General features: G+C 48.3%; 3 protein-coding genes across 7 annotated transcripts in view; 1 reads left to right on the forward strand and 2 right to left on the reverse strand.

The window, feature by feature from the left end:
* Positions 1 to 1,174: 1,174 nt before the first annotated feature.
* Art1 (ADP-ribosyltransferase 1) lies at positions 1,175 to 10,283 on the forward strand. Of its 2 annotated transcripts, XM_087559018.1 has the most exons (5): positions 1,175 to 1,221; positions 5,736 to 5,842; positions 6,156 to 6,921; positions 8,226 to 8,267; positions 9,830 to 10,283. In XM_087559018.1, exons 2-5 carry the CDS (start codon positions 5,780 to 5,782, stop codon positions 9,916 to 9,918), a joined length of 960 nt encoding a protein of 319 aa, XP_087415144.1. In that variant the 5' UTR covers positions 1,175 to 1,221; positions 5,736 to 5,779; the 3' UTR covers positions 9,919 to 10,283.
* Positions 9,472 to 15,151, reverse strand: Chrna10 (cholinergic receptor nicotinic alpha 10 subunit). 4 transcript variants are annotated; one of them, XM_087587104.1, is made up of 6 exons: positions 14,776 to 15,151; positions 14,474 to 14,620; positions 13,765 to 13,910; positions 13,263 to 13,417; positions 12,107 to 12,639; positions 9,472 to 11,601 (listed from the first exon to the last, which is right to left on the reverse strand). In XM_087587104.1, exons 1-6 carry the CDS (start codon positions 15,077 to 15,079, stop codon positions 11,153 to 11,155), a joined length of 1,734 nt encoding a protein of 577 aa, XP_087443230.1. In that variant the 5' UTR covers positions 15,080 to 15,151; the 3' UTR covers positions 9,472 to 11,152.
* Positions 15,152 to 17,541: 2,390 nt separating this feature from the next.
* Positions 17,542 to 24,020, reverse strand: part of Nup98 (nucleoporin 98 and 96 precursor) — a 96,877-nt gene continuing 90,398 nt past the window's right edge. The window contains 5 exon segments of the mRNA NM_031074.3: positions 17,542 to 18,724; positions 18,811 to 18,922; positions 21,791 to 21,945; positions 22,400 to 22,641; positions 23,337 to 23,558. Coding sequence (NP_112336.2) covers positions 18,507 to 18,724; positions 18,811 to 18,922; positions 21,791 to 21,945; positions 22,400 to 22,641; positions 23,337 to 23,558 — 949 coding nt within the window. The 3' untranslated portion in view covers positions 17,542 to 18,506.

Raw genomic sequence — 24,020 nt, forward strand, 5'->3', positions numbered from 1 at the left:
TTGGGGTTGGGGATTTAGCTCCGTGGTTAGAGCACTGGCCTAGGAAGCGCAAGGCCCTGGGTTCGGTCCCCAGCTCCGAAAAAAAGAACCAAAAGAAAAAAAAAAAAAAAAAAAAGAAATGCTTGATGTTCAGTGCTTAAATGTTCAGGAATAGCCCCACCTCCACCTCCCTAGACTTTCCTTTTCTGGACCTCTCCGACTCAGGTGACCCCATGTTTGTAAACACAGCTTTCTCTCACACTTCCATTGGGCTTGACTATAAATAACTTAGTTCTGAGTTTCAGATGCCCAGTTGGGTGTAATGGGAGAAGGAACCAGCCTGTGGGAAGGTGAAGGAGGGATGTTCTCTACATCAAGGGTTAGAGATGCCTCCTGTTGGGGTCAACGTAAACATATGGTAGGGCCTCTCCGGTCCAGCTCATGAATTTACCCATCGCCATCCCTTTACCACCTCATACTGTCAGCCAAATAAAGTTTCCTTCACCTAAAAGCCTTTCCCCCCTCCAATCCTTCCTGAAGACTAAAGAGGAAAAGGGACATTGTCCATCAGTGATTCCTTCCTTCCCTACTGACCCCACCCTCCCTCTCTGGGAGAAATTCAAGTACGTGTAGAGAGGACAGCCTCTGGCTTGGGGGTTTTCTTACATTCTAGCACCTGGAACCCCAAAGGTGGAGTCAGATCTGGTCACAGATCCTGAGCGGGGCAGAGTCCTCCCAGGTCACACAGTGATCAGAGATCTATCAGGAAGCTAGGTCCTTTGGAGCAGAACAAAGCTTGACAATCCCAGCATTCAGGAGGGAAGCTGAGGCAGAGGATTGCTTCAAGTTCAAGGTCAGCCTGGACTTTGTGAAACTAATAAAACAACAACAGCAGCAGCAGCACAAAACGAAAGGGAGATGCATGGAGGTGGAGTGCACCTTGGCTGACCAGAGTCCAGAGCCAAGCCTGATGAGGAGGCTGCTGCCCCATTTCCACAACACCCCCAGGAGGTCCCCACTCTGTATTCGGCAGCTCTTATTGTTTTGGGAAGAACGTTGGCCCAGGTCACACTGGGGAGAGGCAAGGAGACAGCTTGAAATAGACGGAGTGTCACATTTCTGAGCAGCTGTGTGGGGAAAGCAGGAGGGGTAGGGGAATAGACTGTATAAAAGAGAGAGCTGCCCTCTCTGCCCTGTCTGTCACAGGAGCCCAGATCAGCTGTCCACCATGGAGAAGGCTAGGTAAGGCCAGAAGGTTACCTCACCTCCCCCAATAGAGAGCAGGGAGGGAACTTTTTCATATGAAATCTAAGGTATTAGTAAAGTTTTATGGATCCTTGGATCCTAGGAATATTTGTGGACAGGGAAAGTTTGGGATTTTCGAGGGATCACTTGGGGTCATATTCCCAGAAGGAACTGTTGAGGCCTGGAAGAGAGGAAAACTAAGGGCTGTGGGTCCGAGGATGGGGGGGAAATGCAGCTCCCTTTCGTGTGAAAAGGGATTTTTAAGCAGGATCCAGCTCTCTTGTGCCAGAGACTAAGTTAGAGGCCACCCTGGGATACTTAACAAGACCCTGTTTTGATAAAATATAATAGAAGTTAGGGGGAATTCCCAGTGTCCCAGACCAATCCCTGCTGCATTTCCCCCTGACACTGGTCACCAAGGAAAGCAATACCCTGAGGTGCTGTCTTATTGGCAATGCTCAGAGAGCCTCTTAGCCTTGTTTGCCAGAGACTTGGGGGCGTGGGGTCTTCCAGCATAGACAGAATAAAACTAAGCCAGAGCTGACTGTAGAAATGAGGGTAGGTGGTGGACACAGGTAGGCCTCCGTGAGGCTTCAGTTCTCTAATGGAAGGGAGCCAGCACTGACAGATAGGGTGCGCTGTTTGGACAAGAGAAGAGGCAGGTTTCCACTGATTTTCCAGGATTACTGCTGGGGTCATTGTCTTGCCTAAAGGACGAGGAGGGCTCAGTAGCTGAAGCTGTGGGACCTGAGGCTACTCCGTTTTCAATGTTCAAGCTGCCATAAAACCTCTGGGAGTGGAGGGCAGAAGCCCCGCCCAAGCAGGTGATTGACACATCTGCCTTCAAGGTGACAGAACCTGACCCAAAAGGGAAGAATACAAGGATGTCCAGTTTTTACATCCCAGCCCAGTCAGCCAATGAGCATTTGCAGATCCTCGTGAGGCTGGGGTGTTTACCTAGATTTTACTTCGTTAACGAGACTCTCAAGCCAGCACTCTGGTGACTTTACCTAGTCCTAGCCTGAGTCCTGGGGATTAGTGCTGGTTCCTACACAGTCCAGGGGTTAGGGGTCGGGGCAGTGCTCAAGAGAGGCAGTCCAGAGTGATGTAGAGTCCCCAAAGGATTCTGGGGGCTTTCTGAAAGAGGTGAGCCCTGAGCTAAGCCTGGAAGAATGGGAGGTCAGAAGGATGGCTAAGGGCGGGGAAACAGGAGAGCCTCTTTGGAACTTTGTTCTGTACAGCAGGCACCAAGAAGGGACAGAAGAGGTCTCAGGGAGCAGGATCACTGAGCAGAATAAGTGAGGCTGCCACGGGGTGCAAAGGAAGGTCTTACTTCCTTCTGCTATTCAGGGTCTTGTGTATCTCAGTCTGGTCTGGAGCTCCCTGTGTAGCCTTGGACTCCTGACCCTCCCTCCCTCCCTCCCTCCCTCCCTCCCTCCCTCCCTCCCTCCCTCCCTCTGTCCTTCAGTACTGGGATTTCAGGCACTGGCTGCTGTGCTTGACGTCTAGGAGGTTCTGGGAATCAAGCACAGGGTCTTGTGCAGGATAGGCCCCCTCTGCTTTTTGGGGTTTGGTTTTGGTTTTTAGAGAGTTTCTCTATGTAGCTCTGACTGTCCTAGAACTCTTTCTGTAGACCAGGCTGGCCTTGAACTCACAGAGATCCTCCTGCCTCTGCCTCTGAGTGCTGGCATTAAAGCTGTGTGCCACCACAGAGGCTTTTATTTATTTTTTGAGATTTAAAAAACGATGATGTGGGGCTGGGGATTTAGCTCAGTGGTAGAGCGCTTACCTAGGAAACGCAAGGCCCTGGGTTCGGTCCCCAGCTCCGGAAAAAAAAGAACCAAAAAAAAAAAAAAAAAAAAAAAACGATGATGTACAGGTGAAGGGTATATGTGTGAAACAGAGAGAGAATGAATGAATGAATGAATGAATGAATGAATGAATGAATGTGAGTTATGAATAGTGCATGTGTGCAGGAGTCCTTGGAGGCTAAAGAGGGCATTAGGTCACCTGGAACAGGAGATAAACGTCTTTGTGAGCCTGTGGTGCTGGGACCTGAACCTGGGATCTCTGCAAGAACAGTCTTGAACTGCTGAGTCACCTCTCTACCACCAGCACCCACGCCTTTTAAGATATACTATCATCTTTTCTCTCGTAATTCTCATTTTTGCATTTTTTCAGCATTTTGAGCTATTTTTTACATCTTTTTTTTTTCCCCCGGAGCTGAGGACTGAACCCAGGGCCTTGTGCTTGCTAGTCAAGCGCTCTACCACTGAGTTAAATCCCCAACATTTTGAGCTATTTTTAAGTCAGTTTTGGCCCAGGAGATTTTTTTTTAACATTCTGTTTTTAATTATGTGTAGATTTGCGTGTCTGTATGTGGGTATGTGCACTTGAGGGCAGGATTCACCAAGGCCAGAATCTTCAGGCTTCCTACAGCCGGAGTTCCAGGCTGTCAGGAGCCTCCTGGTATGGGTGCTGGAAATTGAACTCATGCCTGCTGCAAGAGCAGTCTAGCCATTTAACCACTAAGTGCCCTCTCCACCCCCACACAGAAGGTTTTGAGCAGGTAAGGGTGGTAACCAGGGCTTTAGAGACAGGTGGTGAATAAGCTGGCAGGGCTGAGAGGAGGCAGGCAGACCATCTAAGGACATGGATGTGGGCCCGGACAGAGAAGGGAAGGAGACTCCGGGAAGCAGCTTGGACTTGACATGAGCTGGTAACAGCAGTCAGAGTGATGAATGATTGAATGGATGGATACCCACGTGACCATCCTGAGCAACTAGGGTACCACATGAGTGTCTTCTGCTGGCCTGCTCACCGGAGCTAGGCTAAGCTGGGTTAAGCCTAAAAGCTAATGTGAAGGGGTTCCAGGGTTTCTCACTGAGCCCAAGGGCCAGAAGCAAAGAACCTCATGAACCCTCAGGAGCCTGTCTTGTTGGCTTAGGCTCACCCTCCAGCTTCTCTTGGTTTCTCCGGCCCATCCTCCCTGGGAAATCTCACTTCTGCCTACTTCAACATTGGCGATGAAAATAGTTTCTTTTAGTTTTTGAGATAGGGTCTCATGGAGTCCCAGGACGGCCTTTGGCCCACCATCCTCCTGCCTCGGCCCTACACCTCAGGTATGCACCGCCATGTCCACTGGCAACAGAGTGCAAAAGAAAACTTTCAGGGTGGTGATGGCAACAGCAGCTTACCTACACCTCCAGACCATTCACAGGAAAGTTAGAAAGGGATCAGTAGGCTAGGCACGGGGCAGGCACACCTGCGATCTCCACACTCGGGAGGTTGAGGCAGGAGAATCAGAATTTCAGGGTTATCTCACTCACTCAGTAAGTTTGAAGTCAGCCTAGGTGGCATGAGACCCTGTCTCAAAAGCAAAACAAACAAAACAAGCAAGACAGAAGAGAATGATCCAGAAAAACACTAATTGATAGCATTGACAGCAGCGGGACAAGGAGCGTTTTCTTTCACTAGAGGTGAGAGGGCAAACTGGCTCCTTTTGAACCACAGTTTGGCAGGGACTATTAATTTGAAAAGCATGGTCCCTGTGTGGTGGTGCACACCTGTAATCCTGGCGTGCACAGGGGAGGAAGGTGTTATGTCACTGGAGCTGTAGTTACACACATTGTGACTGATAAGCTCACGGGAGCCAGCCTGGGACACAGAGTGAGTTAAGTTTGGTCTGAACCTGCAGGTCAGATCCTGCCTCAAAACATTATGAAAAAAATCCATGTGCCCATTCAATGGCTTAACTATGCCATGAAACACAGCGTGAGACCATTGGAACAGGCAAGGTAGAAGTGAGGGGCTTGCTTGGAAGGAGGCCCCTGATGGATTGTTTCTCAAGGGGATTTATTTGGAGGATGTGTATATTAAACATTCTTTCCTTTGGAAAAAAAAAAGGAGTCAACAAACCTAAAACATTTGAACATTCTGTGTGTGTGTGTGTGTGTGTGTTTAATATAAATTTAATACACATACACTCTGAAAGACATCACTGTCGCTGGCCATCCCATGCCACAGGCAGGAAGAGTGTAAGGCTGGAATGGGGTGGTCAGTCCACACCACCTTCCTGCAGCCAGCATTACTTTGTACTACGCTGTAATAAAATACATCTGTCTTACTCTACAGGAACAGGAGCCGGTAGTTCTGATCCATTAAGCCTGCCTTTAGGAGGTGGAAGCAGGAGTGTCAAAGACTAAAGGTCATCTTTGGCTAAGTAGCCAGTTTCAGGTGTTTTAAATATGTAAAACCCTATTCAAAACAAAAACAAACCAATACAGACAGACAGACAGACAGAAAAGGGACATCATTTAGCACTAGTTTAGAGATGGCTGTTCTGGTTCTGACTCAAGACTGGGCCTCCTTCTTAGAGTCACTGTGGGTCAGTGTGACTACCCTCAGGAGTGCCAGAGGCTGTAACTTCTCCATCCCTTTGTCCAGATGGCAGACAGTAGGTATCAGAAACTGTTAACTAAAGGGTAGAGACTAACTTCCCAATTTTCCAGATGAGGAAAAAGCAGCAGCAGCAGCTTCCCCGGTCACCTCCAACATGAAGATCCCTGCTATGATGTCTCTCCTACTGGTGTCTGTGGGTCTCAGGGACGGAGTTCAGGTATGGTCATCCTTCCCCAGCAGCCTGGCAGGTCACTGAGCTGCTGGCTTCACTAAATCCTGGGAAGAGGAGCAGAGGGAAATATGTCCAACGCTTCCTTGGGGACCCATCTATCTCTCTGAGGGACCTCCTGAAACCCTGGTTTTGGGAAGCTCGCAGCTGGTGGTTCCCAATCCCCTTTCCCCTCCGGATGTATTTGGGGACCTTCTTGCATTCTCTGTGGACAGGCCCTGTCTCAGGGCAGGGGAAAGCTGGATGAAAGTAATTTTCCTAGGGACTGCCCTCTCAGTCCTTGATGTTCCCTTACCCTCAGGTTCAAAGTTACTCCATCTCACAACTAGACATCTTTTCTCAAGAAACACCCCTGGACATGGCCCCAGCGTCCTTTGATGACCAGTATGCTGGCTGCCTGGCCGACATGACAGCGGCACTGCCAGATCTCAATCACTCAGAGTTCCAGGCCAACAAAGTATACGCGGATGGCTGGGCTCTGGCTAACATCCAGTGGCAGGACCGCAGGGCCTGGGGGTCCCTGTGGGGCTCCTTGCCCCCACCACCGCCGGGCTTCCGGGATGAGCACGGCGTGGCGCTGCTGGCCTACACCGCCAACAGCCCCCTGCACAAGGAGTTCAACGCGGCAGTGCGCGAGGCGGGCCGCTCCCGGGCCCATTACCTTCACCACTTCTCGTTCAAGACCCTCCACTTTCTGCTCACCGAGGCCCTGCAACTGCTCCGGAACCACCGATCTCCCGGGTGCCGGCAGGTGTACAGGGGGGTGCATGGCCTGCGTTTCCGGCCAGCGGGACCTGGCGCCACCGTTAGGCTAGGGGGCTTTGCTTCCGCGTCCCTCAAGAACGTTGCCGCCCAACAATTTGGCGAGGACACCTTCTTCGGTATCTGGACCTGCCTCGGTGCCCCCATCAGGGGCTACTCCTTTTTCCCTGAAGAGGAAGAGGTGCTGATCCCCCCTTTCGAAACTTTCCAGGTGATCAATACCAGCCGACCCGCCCAGGGTCCTGCACGCATCTACCTCCGTGCTCTGGGCAAACGCAGCACATACAACTGCGAATACATAAAAGGTGAGGAGAGAGCAGGCCAGAGCCAGGCCAGCCCTACAAAAAGTTGGGTATGGAGGAGAGCCAGCCAGGGCCTTTGAAAGGAGAGAAAAGCTTGGATCAGACGGTTGTCCCAGTTAATTTCTAGTCACAGTAGAGACACCAAGGCATTTGTTAGCAGAGCCAAGTAAAAAGGGAACCTCTAGATGGCCCATTTGGTCAAGGAGATTTGTCATGCAAGCCTGACTTTTCCAGTTCAGTCCCCAGAAAGACCCACAGAATTGTCTCTGACCTCCACAAACCCAAGGAAACACCTGCTTCTTACATACTAATAATAAATAAAATAAACTTTAAGAAAAAGAGTTGAGGGCTGGAGAGATGGCTCAGCGGTTTAAAGCACTGACTACTCTTCCAGAGGTCCTGAGTTCAATTCCCAACAACCTCATGGTGGCTCACAACCATCTGTAAAGGGATCCGATGCCCTCTTCTGGTGTCTGAAGAGACTGACGGTGTATTCACACACATAAAGTAAAAAACAAAGCAAAACAAAACAAAAACCAAAACAAACAAGAAAAAGAATTGAGGTAAACTCCTGACTTCAGCTTTTGAGAGGTGCAATTTTACCAGACGGAATGGTAACTATATACAATAGTCTGTGCTGGTCAGGGGTTGGGGGGAGAAAGCAGGTAAGTGGTTTAACTGTGGCAACCTATGGTCATTAGCATGTCAGCTGTTTCTCCTCCCCTGGTCTATTCAAGATAGAGGACCAATAATGAGTAGGCACATTCTTTTTTTTTTTTTTTTTTTGGGGCCTTGCGCTTGCTAGGCAAGCACTCTACCACTGAGCTAAATCCCCAACCCCGAGTAGGCATGTTCTTAATGCCTGCTGGCTGTGGGCTACTGCTCCTGGCTAAGTTAGGCCTGACTTTCATAGTTAAGAGGCAGACAGTTGGCCTACACACCACAACTCAAATGGGAGGAGGTCCAATGTGGCTCGGTTCCCTCCTTGACTAACATCATGAGCCATGAGAAAGGCAGGCCAAGAATACAAACCAGTTCTCCTATCTAGGACAGGGCACAGGAAAGTGAGCTGGGAGTGTGGTGAGCAGACAGTTATAGGCCAGAGACCAGGAGTAGGTCAGAAAGAGATCCTGGCTTATGTGACTGCCTCCCTTCTGTCCCTTGGCTCGGGTTAAGTGAATGTGGTCTAGGGAGACCCTTGCTAAGGCAGCAGAATTACAGAGAATCAAGGTTTGCTCATTAGAGCCCTGAGGGGTCCTTTCCAGTCAGAGAGCTACTGAAGTACTGATTCTTCTTTCTTCTTTCAGAAAAGAAGTGCAGGTCTGGGCCCTGCTGGCTGAATAGCTCAGGTAAGAGAGGAAGACATTTGAGCGGGCTGTCCTGAGGCTAGACCCTCACTAGATTCCCCTCTTATTGATGTATTGATTGGTTTTTTGAGACAGGGTTTCTCTGTGTAGCCGTGGCTGTTCTGGAACTCACTCTGTAGACCAGGCTGGCCTGGAACTCAAGAGATCCACCTGCCTCTGTCTGCCTCCCTAGTGCTGAGATTAAAGGCGTGTGCCACCACTGTCAGGCCTATTGCTCTCTTATTCTTATAAGTCCACCTCCCTGTCTAAGAAGAGACCGCTTTCAGTGAGACATCGGTGGGAGTCACTAACCTTTGTAGAGGATGTGTATGGCTCTGCAATATCTCTGCTTCTCAGAGGCGGGCCACTGTCAGCCCCGCCTTCAGGCTGGTCTGAGGAGAATACAGGAGAATCTGTTCCCAGGCAGAGCTCTCCCCTGGGATGTTTTTCTTCAGTTGCAGAACCCAGTATCCCTGCTACTGTCCTCAGGGCTCCCTTTGTCCTGCTTTCCAAGGTCAAAGCCTACAGATGCGGCGTGACCATACTCTAGTCCGGGCTAACTATTCTTTCCCTGCGCCTCAGTTTCCTAGTTTGTAATAAGAAAGTCAATCAAAAGACATCTGCATCTCTTTCATTTGAGTCTTCTCTTGTGCACCTGCTGTACCCGGGTCTATCTGGGCCACCACTTGTTTAGGTGGGAGTAGGCTTCTTCTGGAGAAGAATTAACGGCCTACCCCCCCACAGTTCTCAGCCACACTCCCTACTCTTCCCCAGTGTTTCCTCCCTCTAGGATCTGTAACCGGTGGGCAGGAAAGATTCAACCTCTGTTCTTTCCACTTTCCCAGACAAAATAATACTTGGGGCTCCAGGCACTTTGCAGCATGAATCCTCAGCACAGACCAATGGCATTGGTTCAATTTTTTTATTTTCCAGACAAGGGTTCTCTGTGCTGCCCTGACTGTCCTGGAACAAAGTCTGTAGACCAGGTGGGCTTCAAACTCAGAGATCCACCAGCTCCTGCCTCTGGAGTGCTGGGATTAAAGGCATGTACTGTCTTGTCCAGTATTAGCCACTTCTCCAGAGGACAGAAAGTAGAACCTGTCCTTCACCACACAGATAGTTAGGAATCATGTCTAGGTAGCTCAGGTTGTCCTAGAACTCGTGCAGTTCAGGCTGGCCTCAAATAGGCTATTCTTTTGCCTTAGCCTCCTGAATTCTAGGACACTGGGCATGCAAACTGCTATATCCTACATTCAGATGGTGCATAATTTGAGACACTGGGAAAGTTAATGGTTTTTGCCTCCACACTCCCAATGGGACGTCATACCCAGGTCATGAATGAAGAAGCCAGGATCAGCATCAGCAGATCTCTCTCAGATCAGGGGACACATTGTTGTGTAGTGTCCCCTAGTGTCCTCAGATGGCAGGGGTTAGAGTGACTGGTCTCCTCTCTGTCTCTCCCTGCACTTTGGGTTTGCATCTTTCCAGCTCACCCTGCCAGGCTCTCTGTCTCTCCTCCTCACATCCTCACACAGCTCCTAAACCTCTCTTTTTTCCTTATATAGCCCCAGGCTCCCTCTCGGCCTCATGGTCTCTTCTGCTGCTGGTCTTGTTCCTTATGCTGAGAGCCCTTCCAGAGAACCCAGGTCTCTGATGTTGACAGACTCTGACTGAAGACTGTTGGTCAACTGTGTGCCTTAAGTATAGCAGGATCTTGGTGAATCAGTCCATCTCCAGGCAACTCTGGGGCTTTCAATGGCAATTGCCAGCCATATTGGTAGAGACCCAGAAGAGAATTTGGAAACTGACCCTCACCCAGGGCTGTAGGAAGGAGACTGAGGACAGGCAGAGGACTGGAGGACAGGCAGAGACTCAGCTTGGAGCCAGGAGACTTCAACTCATTGTGGGCGGTGGGGGAGCACACATGGCGATGGGCCAAGCTGGGGTCACTTTAATGCCTCTCATAAAGGTATGAGCTACCACTACCAGGATAATAAATGTGATTTTTTTTAAAAGAGATGTAATTTTTGCATTGATCTGTGAGTCCTGAGAGTCTTTCCTATAAAGACAAACTGAATCCCCAACTTCTGTTTGTGAGCCCCAAGAAGACAAGGCCTGAGGGAGGTGCTGGGAATACTCTCATTTATTATGGATTGAAGTTCTGGGTCAAATGTCTGCACAGCCTTCTGTTCTGGAAACTAGACCGTGAACTCCCTTCCGGGAGAGCCTAAGCAGAAACAAGCCAGGTGAGAATCTGTAACAGCAACTGCTAAGGGTGACAAGCAAAGTGTGGCTTTGTCCCTTTAATTAGTAACCTACACTCTAGCCAGGCATAGTGGCACCTGTGTTTGGAGAGGCAGAGGCATGTGGATCTATGTGAGTTCAAAGCCAGCCTGGGCTTCATTGCGAGTTCCAGGATAGCAAGGACTACATAGTGAGACTCTGTCTCAATAGACAGAAATAACCTGGATTCCCCCAGCCAATAGCTATGATTCCAAGTATAGACAATGGGGTGACTATTCAAAAAAATTTTTTATGCCTCAGGCTACAGAACTTAAGGTAATCCTCCTGTCTCAGCCTCCATGTGCTGGAATTACCGTGCTCATCTGGCATTGAGTCTTATCCTCCAAGTTTGTACTTTGACCTTAATCATGTTGGAATTAGAGGTGGGCTTTAGATCCCCCTCTATGAGGGCATGTAGATCGCAAAGGCTGTTTGTGGGTTGTGAGGTCAGAAGCACTGGTCCTGAAGAGGTGTCTCTGACTGTTAGCAGCACTTTGGGGAGAGACTGGCTAGTACATCTGAGTACCAACAACCACCTGGGCTTTGCCATTCCTGCCTGGTGGTGTTGATGTGACCGTAGCTCCCTGAAATCCAGTTCCTGGCCCTTACAGGGCTTGCACCAGTACAATGAGGCTCATGACCAGAGCCATGCAGAAGAAGATGCCTAGGAAAAAGCGGTCCATTACTCTAGCCAGACGCTTCCAATCTTCGTGGCGGCGCTGGGCAGCCCGGTGGCTGCGGAAGGTACTAGCAATGGAAGCTATATGATGTAGAAGGGCTTCCTGGTGGCATAGACACCGTGGCTCATGACAAGGGCCCGCTGGGGAAGCTGGTGGAGGCTGGAGGCTGGGGGCTGACTCTAGTGGCTTGGACTGCCCACAGGGCTCCCCTCGTTCCCGCACACACAGGCCTTTGGCTAGGTGTCCCAGCAGGAGAACCCGAGCCCAGGCGGGCACTGGATGTGCATTAGGGCCACAGTAGTGCAGATTCATGATGAGGATGGTAAGTGCTGTGGAGAATGTGACCATGGTCATAGTGGCCATATAGTACTTTCCTGTGGGACAGAGAGCATTGTGAGCCCCAAACTGGAAATGAAGACGGTAGAGCTTCCCAGTTGCCTCATCATAAATAGAAAGAAGGCCAGTATCAGACCCGGTGAGGGGAGAGACAAAGACCTAAGTTCTCCCCTCTTCTCACTCTGATTAGGGCTCTGAAGATATCTGCTACCTATTATTTCCTCTACTGGGGATGGGATTGAGGTTGCAACCTGAACAAGATACTGGTCCTGTGTGTACACCTGGGATAACCTGTTGGCTACTCTTTGGTTCATAGCATGGCTCATGTGAGAGAACGAATGTCAAGTGCACAGGAGAATGCCCGGCACACAGCTATCCCTCACTACAGTTTGTTTATTATTACATTGGGCACCAGATCTTCCTCCATCAAGGCCCTAGCAGTGCAGGTTGTTCTCCCAGACAGGTCTACCTTCTCTCGTCCCCTGCCCTGGTCACTCTTCTGACCTAGTGTCCACTCTCCCACGCCCTCGCCCTCAGGCTCACCGATGAGTGGCACACTCTCTGCAGGTGGCATGCTCTCGGCCAGGATCAGCTGGAAGACGGTGAGCGCCAGGAGCACGGTGACGCCCAGAGACACCTTCTCCCCAGAGTCAGCAGGCAGGTGGAAGGCCAGAGGCGCCAGCAGGGAGATGAACACACAGGGCAGCAGGAGGTTGCACACGTAGGCTGCAGCGCGGCGGCGCAGCAACAGAGTAAAGGTCACATCTGGGTAGGGCTCAGAGCAGCAGCCATAGGTGAGGACCCGCCTGCGTGCTGGCATGCCCAGCACCCGCCATTCAACGTTCTCCACGAAGTCGGCCAGACTGGCGGAAGTGCCCCGAGGTCGCACATCCAGCTGGTGCCCACCGTGCGTCCATGAGCCGAAGGTCAGGCCGCAGCGCTGCGCGTCAAAAGGGAAGGCAGACACGTCCACACGGCACGAGCTGCGTGTGATGGCCGGTGCGTCCCAGCGCACAGCGCCGTCGTGCCGCACAACCACGTTGGTGCTGGCTGAGGCAGGTGGCTGCGTGTCCGCCCTGTAGACAGGAGGGATAGGATTCGCCCGGGGCCCATGAACAGGGTGGATCTACTGTCACTAGTCGGGCTTTAGTGGTCAGGGCAGTACCGTGGCGGGAACCTCATTAGGCTCATTTAGGTCTTTGAAGGTCTGGAGGAGGCAGCATTTGAAGGCTTGGAAGGACTGGGAGCAGAGTTTAAAGACTTCTGCAACCCCAGAACCTCACACTGACCTTGGGAGTCATCTGTAGAACTCATTAGATGTACCCAGAAGATGCACAATGCTGTGTTTTGGCTGGGAGATGCAAAGCACCTAAAGGTGGCATAAAGGAGTGCCCCCAAGGACTAGGTTGTTGACTGGTGAGATCTCAAGTGGTCCATAGCCTGGGAGGGTGGTGTTGCCACAGAGGAGCATATGGACCCAAGACAGTTGTCTTTGAGAGCTACAACTGGCTTGGATCACAGAGCAGGTTCCTTGCAGCCATCAAGCTTGAGTTGGCCTGAAAGTGACATGGAGTGGTAAAGGGGCTCCTGGGGTAAGTGTCCTAGATGTCTAAGCAGCTATTTAGGTGTTAGGAGAGGACTCAGTGTATGTCAAGGGCAAATGGGCAACTCTAAAGAAAAGGGGGGCATCAGGAAGTACTTGTTGTAAAGTACGATGTCTGGTCGCCACACTAGACGGCTGGGAATTCGGATTGCGTCCAGGTCACCATAGGCTTTGGGGTCCCAGTGTAGGTAGGCATCTGTCCACTCTTGCCGGATCCACAGGTACAAGGTCAGCACCTGGTTCCGTTCATCCTGGCAGGGGCAGACAACCGGCATGTGAATTTACACTCATTGTCTTTCTCATGCATACTCCCTCACAGAGCTCTCTGGTTAGTACCCACAAACACAGCTCGCTCGAACAGCCCAGTTGCCATCCAGGCTTGAACTTGTGTGCCCTTGGTGGGTTTTTCAATCTTCAGTTAATCTCACCGATAATTCCTGCTTGGGAAAGGGGTAGGGAGGCATTCAATAAATAACTGTGTAAAACCCACTGTCATTAACTCCTGAGGAGAATATGACTGTCATTAACGCATAGGAAAAGGATAATTGGGAGCTGGCCCTTCTTCCCTTGACTCACATATCCTACCACTACATCATACCATATCAATGATCTGAGACAATGTCACCTCCAGGGTCACATTTAGAGTCTGGTCTGTATCTGCCACTGGTCTCAGAGCACTTGTATAGTTGGCAAACAGGTCACGAAACAGCTTGTGAGCCAGTCTCCCCTCAGCTCCCAGGCACTCTGGAGGGTGAATGAGAAGAATATGACTGTCATCCATCCAGCATCCTCCACCCCCCAGCGGGAGCCTTGTCACCTGTTCCATGGTCTCACAGCATCTCTGATGCTGTGTTGTTTGCTTGTATGCACTCAGATATGCATAGAAGCTAGAGGAAAGCATTGGGTTTCTGGCTTTATTACTTTCTACAGGTTCTCTCATGGAACTTGCAACTTGTCGGGTTTTTTGTTTTTTGTTTTTTTTTTTTGTTTGTTTTTTTGTTTTTTTTTTTTTGTTTTTTGTTTTTTCTTTTTCAGTTAGTCTGGTTGGTCAGCAATCCCAGTAATCCTCTGGCTCAGATCCCTATAGCACTGAGGTTAGAGGTGTTTGAGGTTTGAGGCCACACCTGGCTTTTTACAGTTGCTGTTCCTCCACACCCATCTCAGCAGGTAAGCCTTTCTCTTCCACACCCTCTCCTCCATATTCCCCAGATAGTTTGCTCTCAGCAGGCACTGAAGAGAAGTATGGGGATTGGAGGCTTGAGGTGGACAGGAATAATAGCAGTGTCAGAGGAGGCCTGGTTCATTACCTGCAGGGAGAAACAGCAGCAGCAGAAACCCCAGGTCCAGGTAGTGGCTCCTTGTCCCCATGGCCCTACCACAGCCAGAGGGTGGGCAAGTCTTCAGGAGCGATGTAGGACAACAGGTCCAGCCAGCAGGGATAGTGTAGATAGTACCTGGAAATCAGAGAGTGGGGCTTTCTTTCCAGCCTGTTTGTACCTGCCCTCAATATTATACCTGGCCCTTGTATCTGTGGTTTCTCCTTTGCTCTTCCCGGACTCTCTGGCTTCATTTTCTGCTCCTTTCCTTATGACCAGTGCCCCCCTTTTACCTCTCTCTGTCTCAGTTTGCTTTCTTCCTCTGTAATGGTCTTGGTCTCTGTTTTCTTTCCTCTCCACCTTTCTTCTCCTTTTAGAGCACCCGAAACCCCTCCAATCCCTTTCCTGTACCTGGGCTCTGAGCAAGCCTGCTGCTCTCAGAATTGGGCCAGGAGCTCTTATCAGGGTTTGAAGCACAGGAGAGCTTAATTGCAGGTTGGCATACCCGTGCCCATGGGAACAGAGCAACTGAAACTGACACCTGAGGGTGCTGGGTCCTAAATTATTTAAACTGTGTAACTCAGCATGAAGGCTCATCCTGGGGGTTGGGAAGGTTTAGAGATGCCAGAATCTACAGATGCAAATTTTAAGGCTCTAAAGGTCTACGGGCTGAGGCCTGTGGATGAGAACTGTACCCCAGTTCAGCTACATTCTTTGTGTGAATTCTAGAGGCTTCTTTTAGACCAGCACCTTTCCTCCTAGTGAAGGACTGAACACTGCTAGACTCACTGCTTTGTGCCAACTAAGCTCTGTTCTCCTTATGGGAGCGTGTTGAGTCAGACCATTTTAGATGGTCCCTTGAAGCTTTTCCTTGGTCCCCGTCGTGACTCCAGGCTGATTCTGTACCCAGTGCCTAACTACTGTGGGAGGGGCTGGTGAGGGTTAGGGTTAGGGTTAAGGTTAGGGATTAGAGGTTAAGGGTCACAGTGAGGACTATAGAAGACTTACACTTTAGAATCCTGTGTAGCTGAAGATGCCCACGAACTTTTGCCTCTTATCTCCCAAATAATTTGGGTCACAGTTATGTGCTCATCTCCCAGTTCATGTGCTGGCCTTTTAGTCCCAGTGTAGTCAAGGATGACCTTGAGCTCCTGCCTCCACTTCCCAAATGCTGAGATACAGGCAGGCAGGCATCACCGTGCTCAGCTTATGTAGTATTGGGGTTCTGAACAGAGCTTCCTGCACGCTAGGCAGGCAGCAGTCAACTATAGCCCAGCCTTCTTACTTACTAACAGAAAGGAAATAGTACTTGACCTAAGAGCAGGTACTTCCTGTACCAATAGTCCTCAATGCCGCTAAAGCCACGAGCTGTTTCTGTAGCACATTCTTTTTTTTTTTTTCCAGAGCTGGGGACCGAACCCAGGGCCTTGCGCTTGCTAGGCAAGCGCTCTACCACTGAGCTAAATCCCCAACCCTCTGTAGCACATTCTTTTTGAGAAACACCTCTGGCACAAGAATGACAAGGCTTCTCTGCCATAAGCTCAGCCATTCTCTTTGAGTCAGTGTGGAGGGAGGACTGTACACTGATTAACAAAGCAAACCCGCTTTTTTTAATCTTTCAATTCTGTGATGTTGCAGAAGTCTTTGGTTTAAACCTACCCGGAATTTGCTCGTTTAACACGAGTAGACTTGAATTCTCTCATTCGATAGAGGCTGTGTCTGTGAAGCAGCCAGTTCAGTAATCATTACTACCCTTAGAAAGCAGTGACTCCTGGTTTAATAACCTCCAAAAGAGCAGCCTTTCTGAATAGAAGTATATTCAGAGGAACAATCTATGTGCACAATCTGTGTGCAGCAGTATTTATTAGTCAATAACTTTCTTTTTTTTTAAAAGATTTATTTATTTATTATGTATAAGTACAGAGTAGCTGTCTTCAGACACACCAGAAGAGGGCATTGGATCCCCATTACAGATGGTTGTGAGCCACCATGTGGTTGCTGGGATTTGAACTCAGGACCTCTGGAAGAGCAGTCAGTGCTCTTAACCGCTGAGCCATCTCTCCAGCCCAGTCAATAACTTTCTTGTCTCTAAGTCTGTCCTTACAAATTTAGCCTTTGAGATGTGGCTCAACTGTAGAGATCTTGCCGAGCATGCAAAGAACCTGGGTTCAATTCCCAGTACTGCAGATGGGGAAAAGTGCTTGTGCTCTGAATCTCAGCTCAGCATCTAACTGTCCAGTATTCATTTGTGAGTGTCATGTGTGCTCAAGTTCAGGACAATGTGGGAATTATTACTGCCTCCCTCCTCTTTGAGGCAGGTCTGTAGTTCCTGATGACATGCTGCCTTCCCCAGGCGAGATGGCAGGTCAGTTTCCAGGGTGTCGCTTGTCTCCATCCCCTAACAAGAGTTCTGACACAATGGGGCTGGAAGATGGGTTAGTGGCTAAGAACACTGGCTGCTCCTCCAAGAGGACCCAGGTTTGATTCTCGGCACCCTTAAAGTGGCTCGTAACTGTTCCTAATTCCAGTTCTTGAGATCTGATGCCCTCTGGCTTCCACAGGCACTAGGCACATATGTGGTGAACAGATATACATACAAGCAAACCACAACACACGTAAAATAGTAATAAACTCAGACAGACAAAACAAAAACAACCATAATGCTGAGAATTGAGAGTGGGAGTGATAGGTATGACAAATACACTGTATACATGTAAAAAGTCCTTGGAGAGTGCTGCCAGACACATACAGCGCTCTGGGATTACAGGGGTGTGCTAACAGCTTGCCTTTTTATGAAGATTCTGAGAAGTGAACTTGGGGTGTCAGGCTTGTGTGGTTAGTGCTCTGATATGCTGAACTCACTCCTCAGCCCCCTTGTTCTCTTAACTTAGGATCTGTTTCTTTCTTTTTTTTTGGTTCTTTTTTTCGGAGCTGGGGACCGAACCCAGGGCCTTGCGCTTCCTAGGTAAGCGCTCTACCACTGAGCTAAATCCCCAGCCCAGGATCTGTTTCTTAAAGATTCCAGAGTTCCCAAAACACAAAGACAAAACCACCAGGAATACTATAAACATTTCATTTTATTTTTTTTTTTAAGAAAGTACTTCAGAAAGAGGAAAATAATCTAGATCATTTATATATATATTTTTTAATAAAAACCTTTACATAATCTTCATGCATAAAGACCCAGGGGTGGCCATATTGTCTGTGACAGCCCCAAATATCCGCTCTTTCAGGCTAGTGCCTGGGACTTCCCATAGCCAGCAGCAATGTGGTGAAGGCCTTCCCTATCTGCCCCTGGGCCCAGCCAGACCTGTCGCAGTGACAGCTTTACCTTCTGAGAAATGTTCTTGGCTAGATGGGAGGGCAGGGAGGAACACCCTTGACATTCTTCATCTAAACTCCTCTGGCAAATCGAGGAAAATGACTGATGATCAAGGGTCAGAGCAGTTCTGGGGCTTCTCAAGAGTTGTTCTCTGTAGCTTGGGGCCACTGCACATGATAGCATGGTGTCCAAAGGATATACAAGGCATGAGTAAAAGCCTTGAAGATCTCCGCCTCCATGGTAGACAGCCCTTCTTTCTTAAATATGTCAAAGAACAAGGTCCAACTCTCTTGATTCCCAAACACACTGTTAACTGAGAAATCTACTTGAGAGACAAATCTGTAGTAAGGGAAGGTCAGTCAGTCATATATCTGGGGTGAGAGTCAGAACTCTGGGTGTGGAAAAGAATTCCCTGGGTTTTGGGAGGTTCTGCCAAAGAGGTTTTATTGACCATTTTTCAAAAGAAAAAAACTGAATGGTCTTGAGGTTGATCAATGGAGACCTGTGTTTTTTGTTGTTGCTGTTCCAGAAGCCCTTATGAGCTATGGTAGGATATGCTCAGTATTATGAAAACCCCTGAATAACTAGAGGATGCTGCGAAGGGCAGCGAAGAGGAGCGGAGGACTCCCAGAGATTGGCAGAGTGTCAATTAAAACAATGTGGGAGACTGTGGTGGCGAGTGCGGATGGGCAGGAGCCAGGCTCATTGGCTCCCAACAGTCAGTTCTCGAAGGTAGGACTGGGTAAGGCCTCGCAGTTCCTCCAAGGCATAGTCCTCAGGCATAGGGAGCCTGCCAATGTGGGGAGCCAAAAGACGCAAAGGGACTCGCTGAGGGTCCGGAGTGGAGTTGGAGGTGGCGTCAGGAGTGTGCTGAAGGCTCAGAACTACCCGCAGTAAGTTGGCTACCCGCTTGGCCATATCTAGAGAGAAATACCAGAGTGAGTACTGAGAACAAGGCACTGGTGTCAGGGTAACGGCCATGAGCAAGCAGAGCCCACATGTTTACCTGACTGAGCCAGGCGATCCTTGGCATTGTAGCACGGAATCTGCTCTATCCGGTTACACAGTGAAGTCACTTTGGTATGTAAGTGCTCTAGTTCATAGCCTGAGCAATCCACCTACAGGAAAACAGAAACCAGTAAGGACAAAACAAACCTCTACCTCACATGCCTCCATCTCAGCACTTCAATGCATGGTCTACGGAATGAGTTTCAAGACAGCCAGGGCTATAAACAGAAACCCTGTCTCAAATAACAAAACCAAAACACTACCACCACCAAAACAAAAAGCCCCATGTATACCTCAATCCCACTCACAGATTACACACAATCCTAAGGACAATGATAGGAGGGGAGAAAACCCAAGAGCTGGTGGCAGTGCCCACGCTAACACCATACCACCTAGTTGCTAAGGCAAGGTACTAACAGTGAACATGAGGGAGTGAACACAGAGCCTTGGGCTGGACAGGTCCTGAGATATGATTCACAAGTCACATAATTTTTACACAACACCAAAAAACATAGGATACATCTGATTCAGACACATAGTATGACAGTCAGCAACACACATGTAGTAAGAGGTGACACTTAAACCAGCATTTAATTTACAACTCCTTATTCTAAAGTCACAGCCATTTCTAAAACAGTGCAGGACCTACTCATTTATACACTCTCCTGATCCATCCCTACGGTTCCAACTATAGTCAATGTATTGATTTCTAAGTCCTCAGTTCTAGCCCAACACCAAACTTCCGTTCCTGTGCCACACTCCTTGTTGAAGCTTGGACCACCATTACTTCTCACCTTAAACACCTTAGGAGCTTGGCCACACTACTGTGTTACTCTCTATAATCATGGTGTTGGGTTGTTTTTTTTTTTTTTTTTTAAAGATTTATTTATTATATATAAGTACACCGTATCTGTCTTCGGACACACCAGAAGAGGGCATCATATCTCATTACAGATGGTTGTGAGCCACCATGTGGTTGCTGGGATTTGAACTCAGACCTCTCTGGAAGAGCAGTCAGTGGCTTAACCACTGACCCATCTCTCCAGCCCAATCATTTGTTTTTTTGAGATCCGGTCTTGATATGTAGCCCCAACTGGCCTAGAACTTGTATATTCCAGGCTGGTCCCAAAGTTGCCATTACCCTCTTGTTTCATCATGGCATATTATAGGCATGTAGCACCACACCTTGTCAGAGACATTAAAAACAAACCAGATTTACTTTTCTCCTGTCACCAGGTCAAAGGATGTCTCCTTTCACTATGTGAGTTTTGGAGACTGAACTCAGGTCACCATGCTTGGTTACAAGTGGCTAGAACTCACTTTGAAGAGGGCTTGCAGAATTCACTAATTTATCCCTAAACACAAACTACTCTTACCCTCTGCTATCTTTGCTTGAATTTTACAGACAAGAAAACCTCAAAGAATTGTAAGCTGCGGAAATAAAGAAACCAGATGTCTGTTTCAAAGTAGGGGAAACTTCCTTAAGTAGGCCATTTGTCAGCTGAGACCTTTCTAAAAACACGTCAAGTTTGTAAAAGAAACAGCTAAGCCCTGTAAGGTGCAACACATGCGGTAAAGAGGAAAACAGCGAAACAGAAGGGGAAAGTTAAAGATAATATTTTGTGCATGATGTTTATCAGCATGTATGAGGGCAGAAGAGGGCACTGGATCTCCTGGAACTGGCTAATGTCTGTGAGCCACCATGGGGGTACTAAGACTTGAACCTCTGCAAGGGCAGCAAGTGATTTTAACCACTGAGCCATCTCTCCAGCTCCAGACTGGATTTTAAGTGAGGGGTGCGTTTCATTCGGTTATGATTATGAATACCGAGCTACACTCTGAGTGGCATATAATCAACAACCCATGGCAATCTTTTCCTTTACTCTGTAGTATGGCTGGCTTACTCAGTCTTCCCCACTGAATCAGTAAGGAAAAAACGTGCTGTTTACCCCAGTAGCTCCCAAATCCACAGTCCTCAGCATATTTTGGGTTCTTAATGACTATACTGCATAAATGAACTGATTTCAACTAGAAATGTTTCTTCAGTGACTACTAAAATATGCCACTATGTACCTGGCTTAGGGCTATTAATCAGAAATGGATAAAAACAGGAACTGTTATCAAGATTTTAGTAAAGGTAAGGTAGTCTTGTGCCTATTTTGTTTAACCTTCATGAAGACCCTGTTAGATACATGCTATATCTATGCACAGGCTACTCTAGCTTTCACTCCACTCCTCCTGGGAAAGAATGAGAAGGCTTAATCAACTTTCATTACTTAGTCAGTGTGGGAAACCTAATAGTCTGACCTGAGACTTTTGAGCTCTGAACTTCTATACTCAACAGAAAAGGTCACGGCATGGTTTGGCAGTGTACCCTGTTTTGGGAAGAGAGAGTAACTCACACTTCTGAGGGGGAAAGCAGCAGAGCTAGCTATTGAGATGGTTTAGCTGCTAACGGTGCTCGTTGCCAAGCCGGCTGACTCCCAAAGAGAAACTCACTTCCACAACTTGTCTTAGAACCCGCACATCTGTGCTATGGTGCATACAACCCTGCTACTCCCAAAAGTCTACCATACTAAAAAGGTATACTATACTATAAACCTCAGTACGTACAGTGAGTCCTGGCTGGCTTAGGTTATAGGGTAAGGTTAAAACAAATAACTCCAAAAGCCCATCTTCAATGAATTTAATTTTCTGATAAAAAGTGTCACACAGCCTAGACTGGCCTCAAACTCCTGATCCTTCTATTTCCCCAATCCTAGGATTTTATGTGTGCCACCATGTTTCTTTCTTTTCTTTAGTTTTGTACAGTATGGCTTTTAAGGTCTCTCTACATAGTCTGGCTGTCCTGGAACTCACAGATGTATGCTTGCCTTTGCCTCTCAAGTGCTGGGGTTAAAGTATGGCCTTTTGAAGTGTCTGCTTTTAAGTGCCAATGAAAAGAAAAACCAGACAGTGGTTTAAGGAATTTTAGGTACCTGCTGAATACGGTGGAGCATTTCAATTACTCGAATGTAATCCAAGTAAACAAGCCCAGATGTTTCCCAGTCCTGAATTAGGCTGCTGCGCTCTGGAGGTGCCAGATCTTCTAAGAAACCTTTCAGGTAGTCATAGTTCTCATTAATAATGGCATCTGAAGAAATAAAACATTGACTTCAGTTACAAGGGTGTGATTCACAGCAGTGTAGAAGACCAGACATAAATCTAAGGCAGGCAGGAAGGACAAAGAATGTTGTTTCTCAAAATTTCAAGGCAGATGTGAAAGTCGAGAAGGAAGGCACAGGTGAGGAACTCCCGGCTTTAGGCCGCTCAACAGCTATTTCCGGTGTTCTTGGTTAACATTTCCACAGTGAGCAGAGCTCAGTGAACAGTAAGAATGCTTGTGGCAGGCAGTAACTACGACAGTGCTATCTTTCCCTACTTCACAGACCCTTGCTCAGAACAAGCCTCTTCGCTGTGTTTTGGTAGAACATCAAACTAAGCATGCCATGTCCTGAACTGAACACTATTTCTGCTTGAATTACCACAAGGGTTCATAGGTTAGAAAATATGGGGTAGTTCCAGGAGAGGTAGGCCTTTGCACTCACCAGAAGCTAGGTGCCGAACGACTAGTTTGTGGCAGCGGTTCCAGTGACCAGCTTTAAATAAATAGAGGGCCTCCAAGTGCTTATTGGATTCCATGTGTGCACGAACTGCTTTGGCCTCATGAATCCACTCAGCAGGCACACAAAGCTTCTGAGTAAGGAAAGTCTCCTTAGCCCAAGACTCAGGGGTCTCTGAGAGTTGGCAGTGCCGGGTCAGCAGTTCTCGAACAGCCTTCTCACGCATGCTGTGGGGAAGACAGAAACTGAAATAAGCATCTTCCCTGGTCTGGAGAAGGCTGTGATGGACAGTTCAGATGGTCCCCTGGGCAGTCACTCAAATGGGCAATCTCATCTTTAGAGGACCACTTCAAACTTAAAGTTAGTTATGATAATCTCAAATATTGTTTCTAATTATGTGTAAATGTGTGTGTTGGTATGTATATGCACATGAATATAGGTTCCTTTGGAGGTCAGAGCATTGGATCTTCAGAGGTGGAGTCAACACAGGCAGTTGAGAGTGACCCAACACAGGTGCTGAGAATTGAACTCAATCCCATGGAAAAGGAGCAAGTGCTCTTAACTGATGAGCCATCTCTCCAGGCCCTTGCAGATTTCTCACAAATAGAAATAGCTGTAGATTTCTAAGCCAGTGGTTCTCAACCTTCCTAAGGCTGCAACCTTTAACACAGTTCATCACGTTGTTATGAACCCCCCCAACCATAAAATTATTTTTGTTGCTTCTTAACTGTAATTTTGCTACTATTATGAATCATAAATATCTGTTTTCTGATAGTCTTAGGTGACCCTTGTGAAAGGGTCCTTTGACTCCCAAAGGGATCAAGACCCACAGAAGCTTACTGAACTGGACCTGAAAAGGAATCCTTAGGTACTGCCCTGGGGTTCTGGATAGTCCCAGTGGGTTCAATGACTTTTCACTCACCCTGAGTTGTCAATGTGCAGAAAGACAAAGATGGCCCACTCCCAGAGTCCTTCACTTTCCAGCTGGCCAGCATAACTGGCCTGTAGCACGCCCTCACACTGTTCTGAGAGATGTGTATAGTTAAGAGCACGGAGCACTTCCCAAAGGTGCCAGCTTAGGCGGTAGTCCAAAGGATCTGCAGTTATGCTTCGGGGTTCCAAGAGCTGATTGAGACCATAATGTCTGAGGAGAAGACAGTATTCCGTCAGCTGGCAGGTCACCTGTACTGAACGGGTTAACTGTTCTGTGTCTCAGGAGGCAAAGTATTAGAGTCTTATCAGTAGCCCTTACACAAAGATACCAGATCCCCCCAACCCCCAAAAGAGTGTCATCTCACAGGCTTGTTGGACCTGGTTTGCTCTATGCCCTTTGCTATTCCAGTTTCCATTCTTCTATCCTTTATTATTATAGTATCTGCTACTTTATTTTCTTTTGGTTTTTCAAAACAGTTTCTCCATATATCCCTGACTGTCCTCCAACTCACTGAGCTCTGCCTGCCTCTGACTCCCAAATACTGGAGTTTAAAGGCGCACACCACTACCACCACTGGGCTCAACACTTCTAACTTAGAGTGAAACTGCTGAGTAGGGGTAATGCATGGATTTAATCCCGGGACTTGAGAGTCAGAAGGAAGCAGATCTCAGT

The sequence above is a fragment of the Rattus norvegicus genome, chromosome 1 (assembly GCF_021556685.1).
Source record: "Rattus norvegicus strain SHRSP/BbbUtx chromosome 1, alternate assembly SHRSP_T2T, whole genome shotgun sequence".
Lineage (NCBI taxonomy): Eukaryota > Metazoa > Chordata > Mammalia > Rodentia > Muridae > Rattus > Rattus norvegicus.

Excerpts from the sequence above, each read along its gene's own strand:
- Art1 (XM_087559018.1), top strand. The coding sequence starts at position 5,780 with ATGAAGATCCCTGCTATGATGTCTCTCCTACTGGTGTCTGTGGGTCTC. Across the intron at positions 5,843-6,155 it reads GTCTCAGGGACGGAGTTCAG|GTTCAAAGTTACTCCATCTC; the intron begins GTATGGTCATCC and ends CCTTACCCTCAG. Across the intron at positions 6,922-8,225 it reads CAACTGCGAATACATAAAAG|AAAAGAAGTGCAGGTCTGGG; the intron begins GTGAGGAGAGAG and ends TTCTTCTTTCAG.
- Chrna10 (XM_087587104.1), bottom strand. The coding sequence starts at position 15,079 with ATGAGCCTTCATGCTGAGTTACACAGTTTAAATAATTTAGGACCCAGC. Across the intron at positions 14,621-14,775 it reads GCAAACTGAGACAGAGAGAG|GTACTATCTACACTATCCCT; the intron begins GTAAAAGGGGGG and ends TCTGATTTCCAG. Across the intron at positions 13,911-14,473 it reads GCTGCTGTTTCTCCCTGCAG|AGTGCCTGGGAGCTGAGGGG; the intron begins GTAATGAACCAG and ends TTCACCCTCCAG.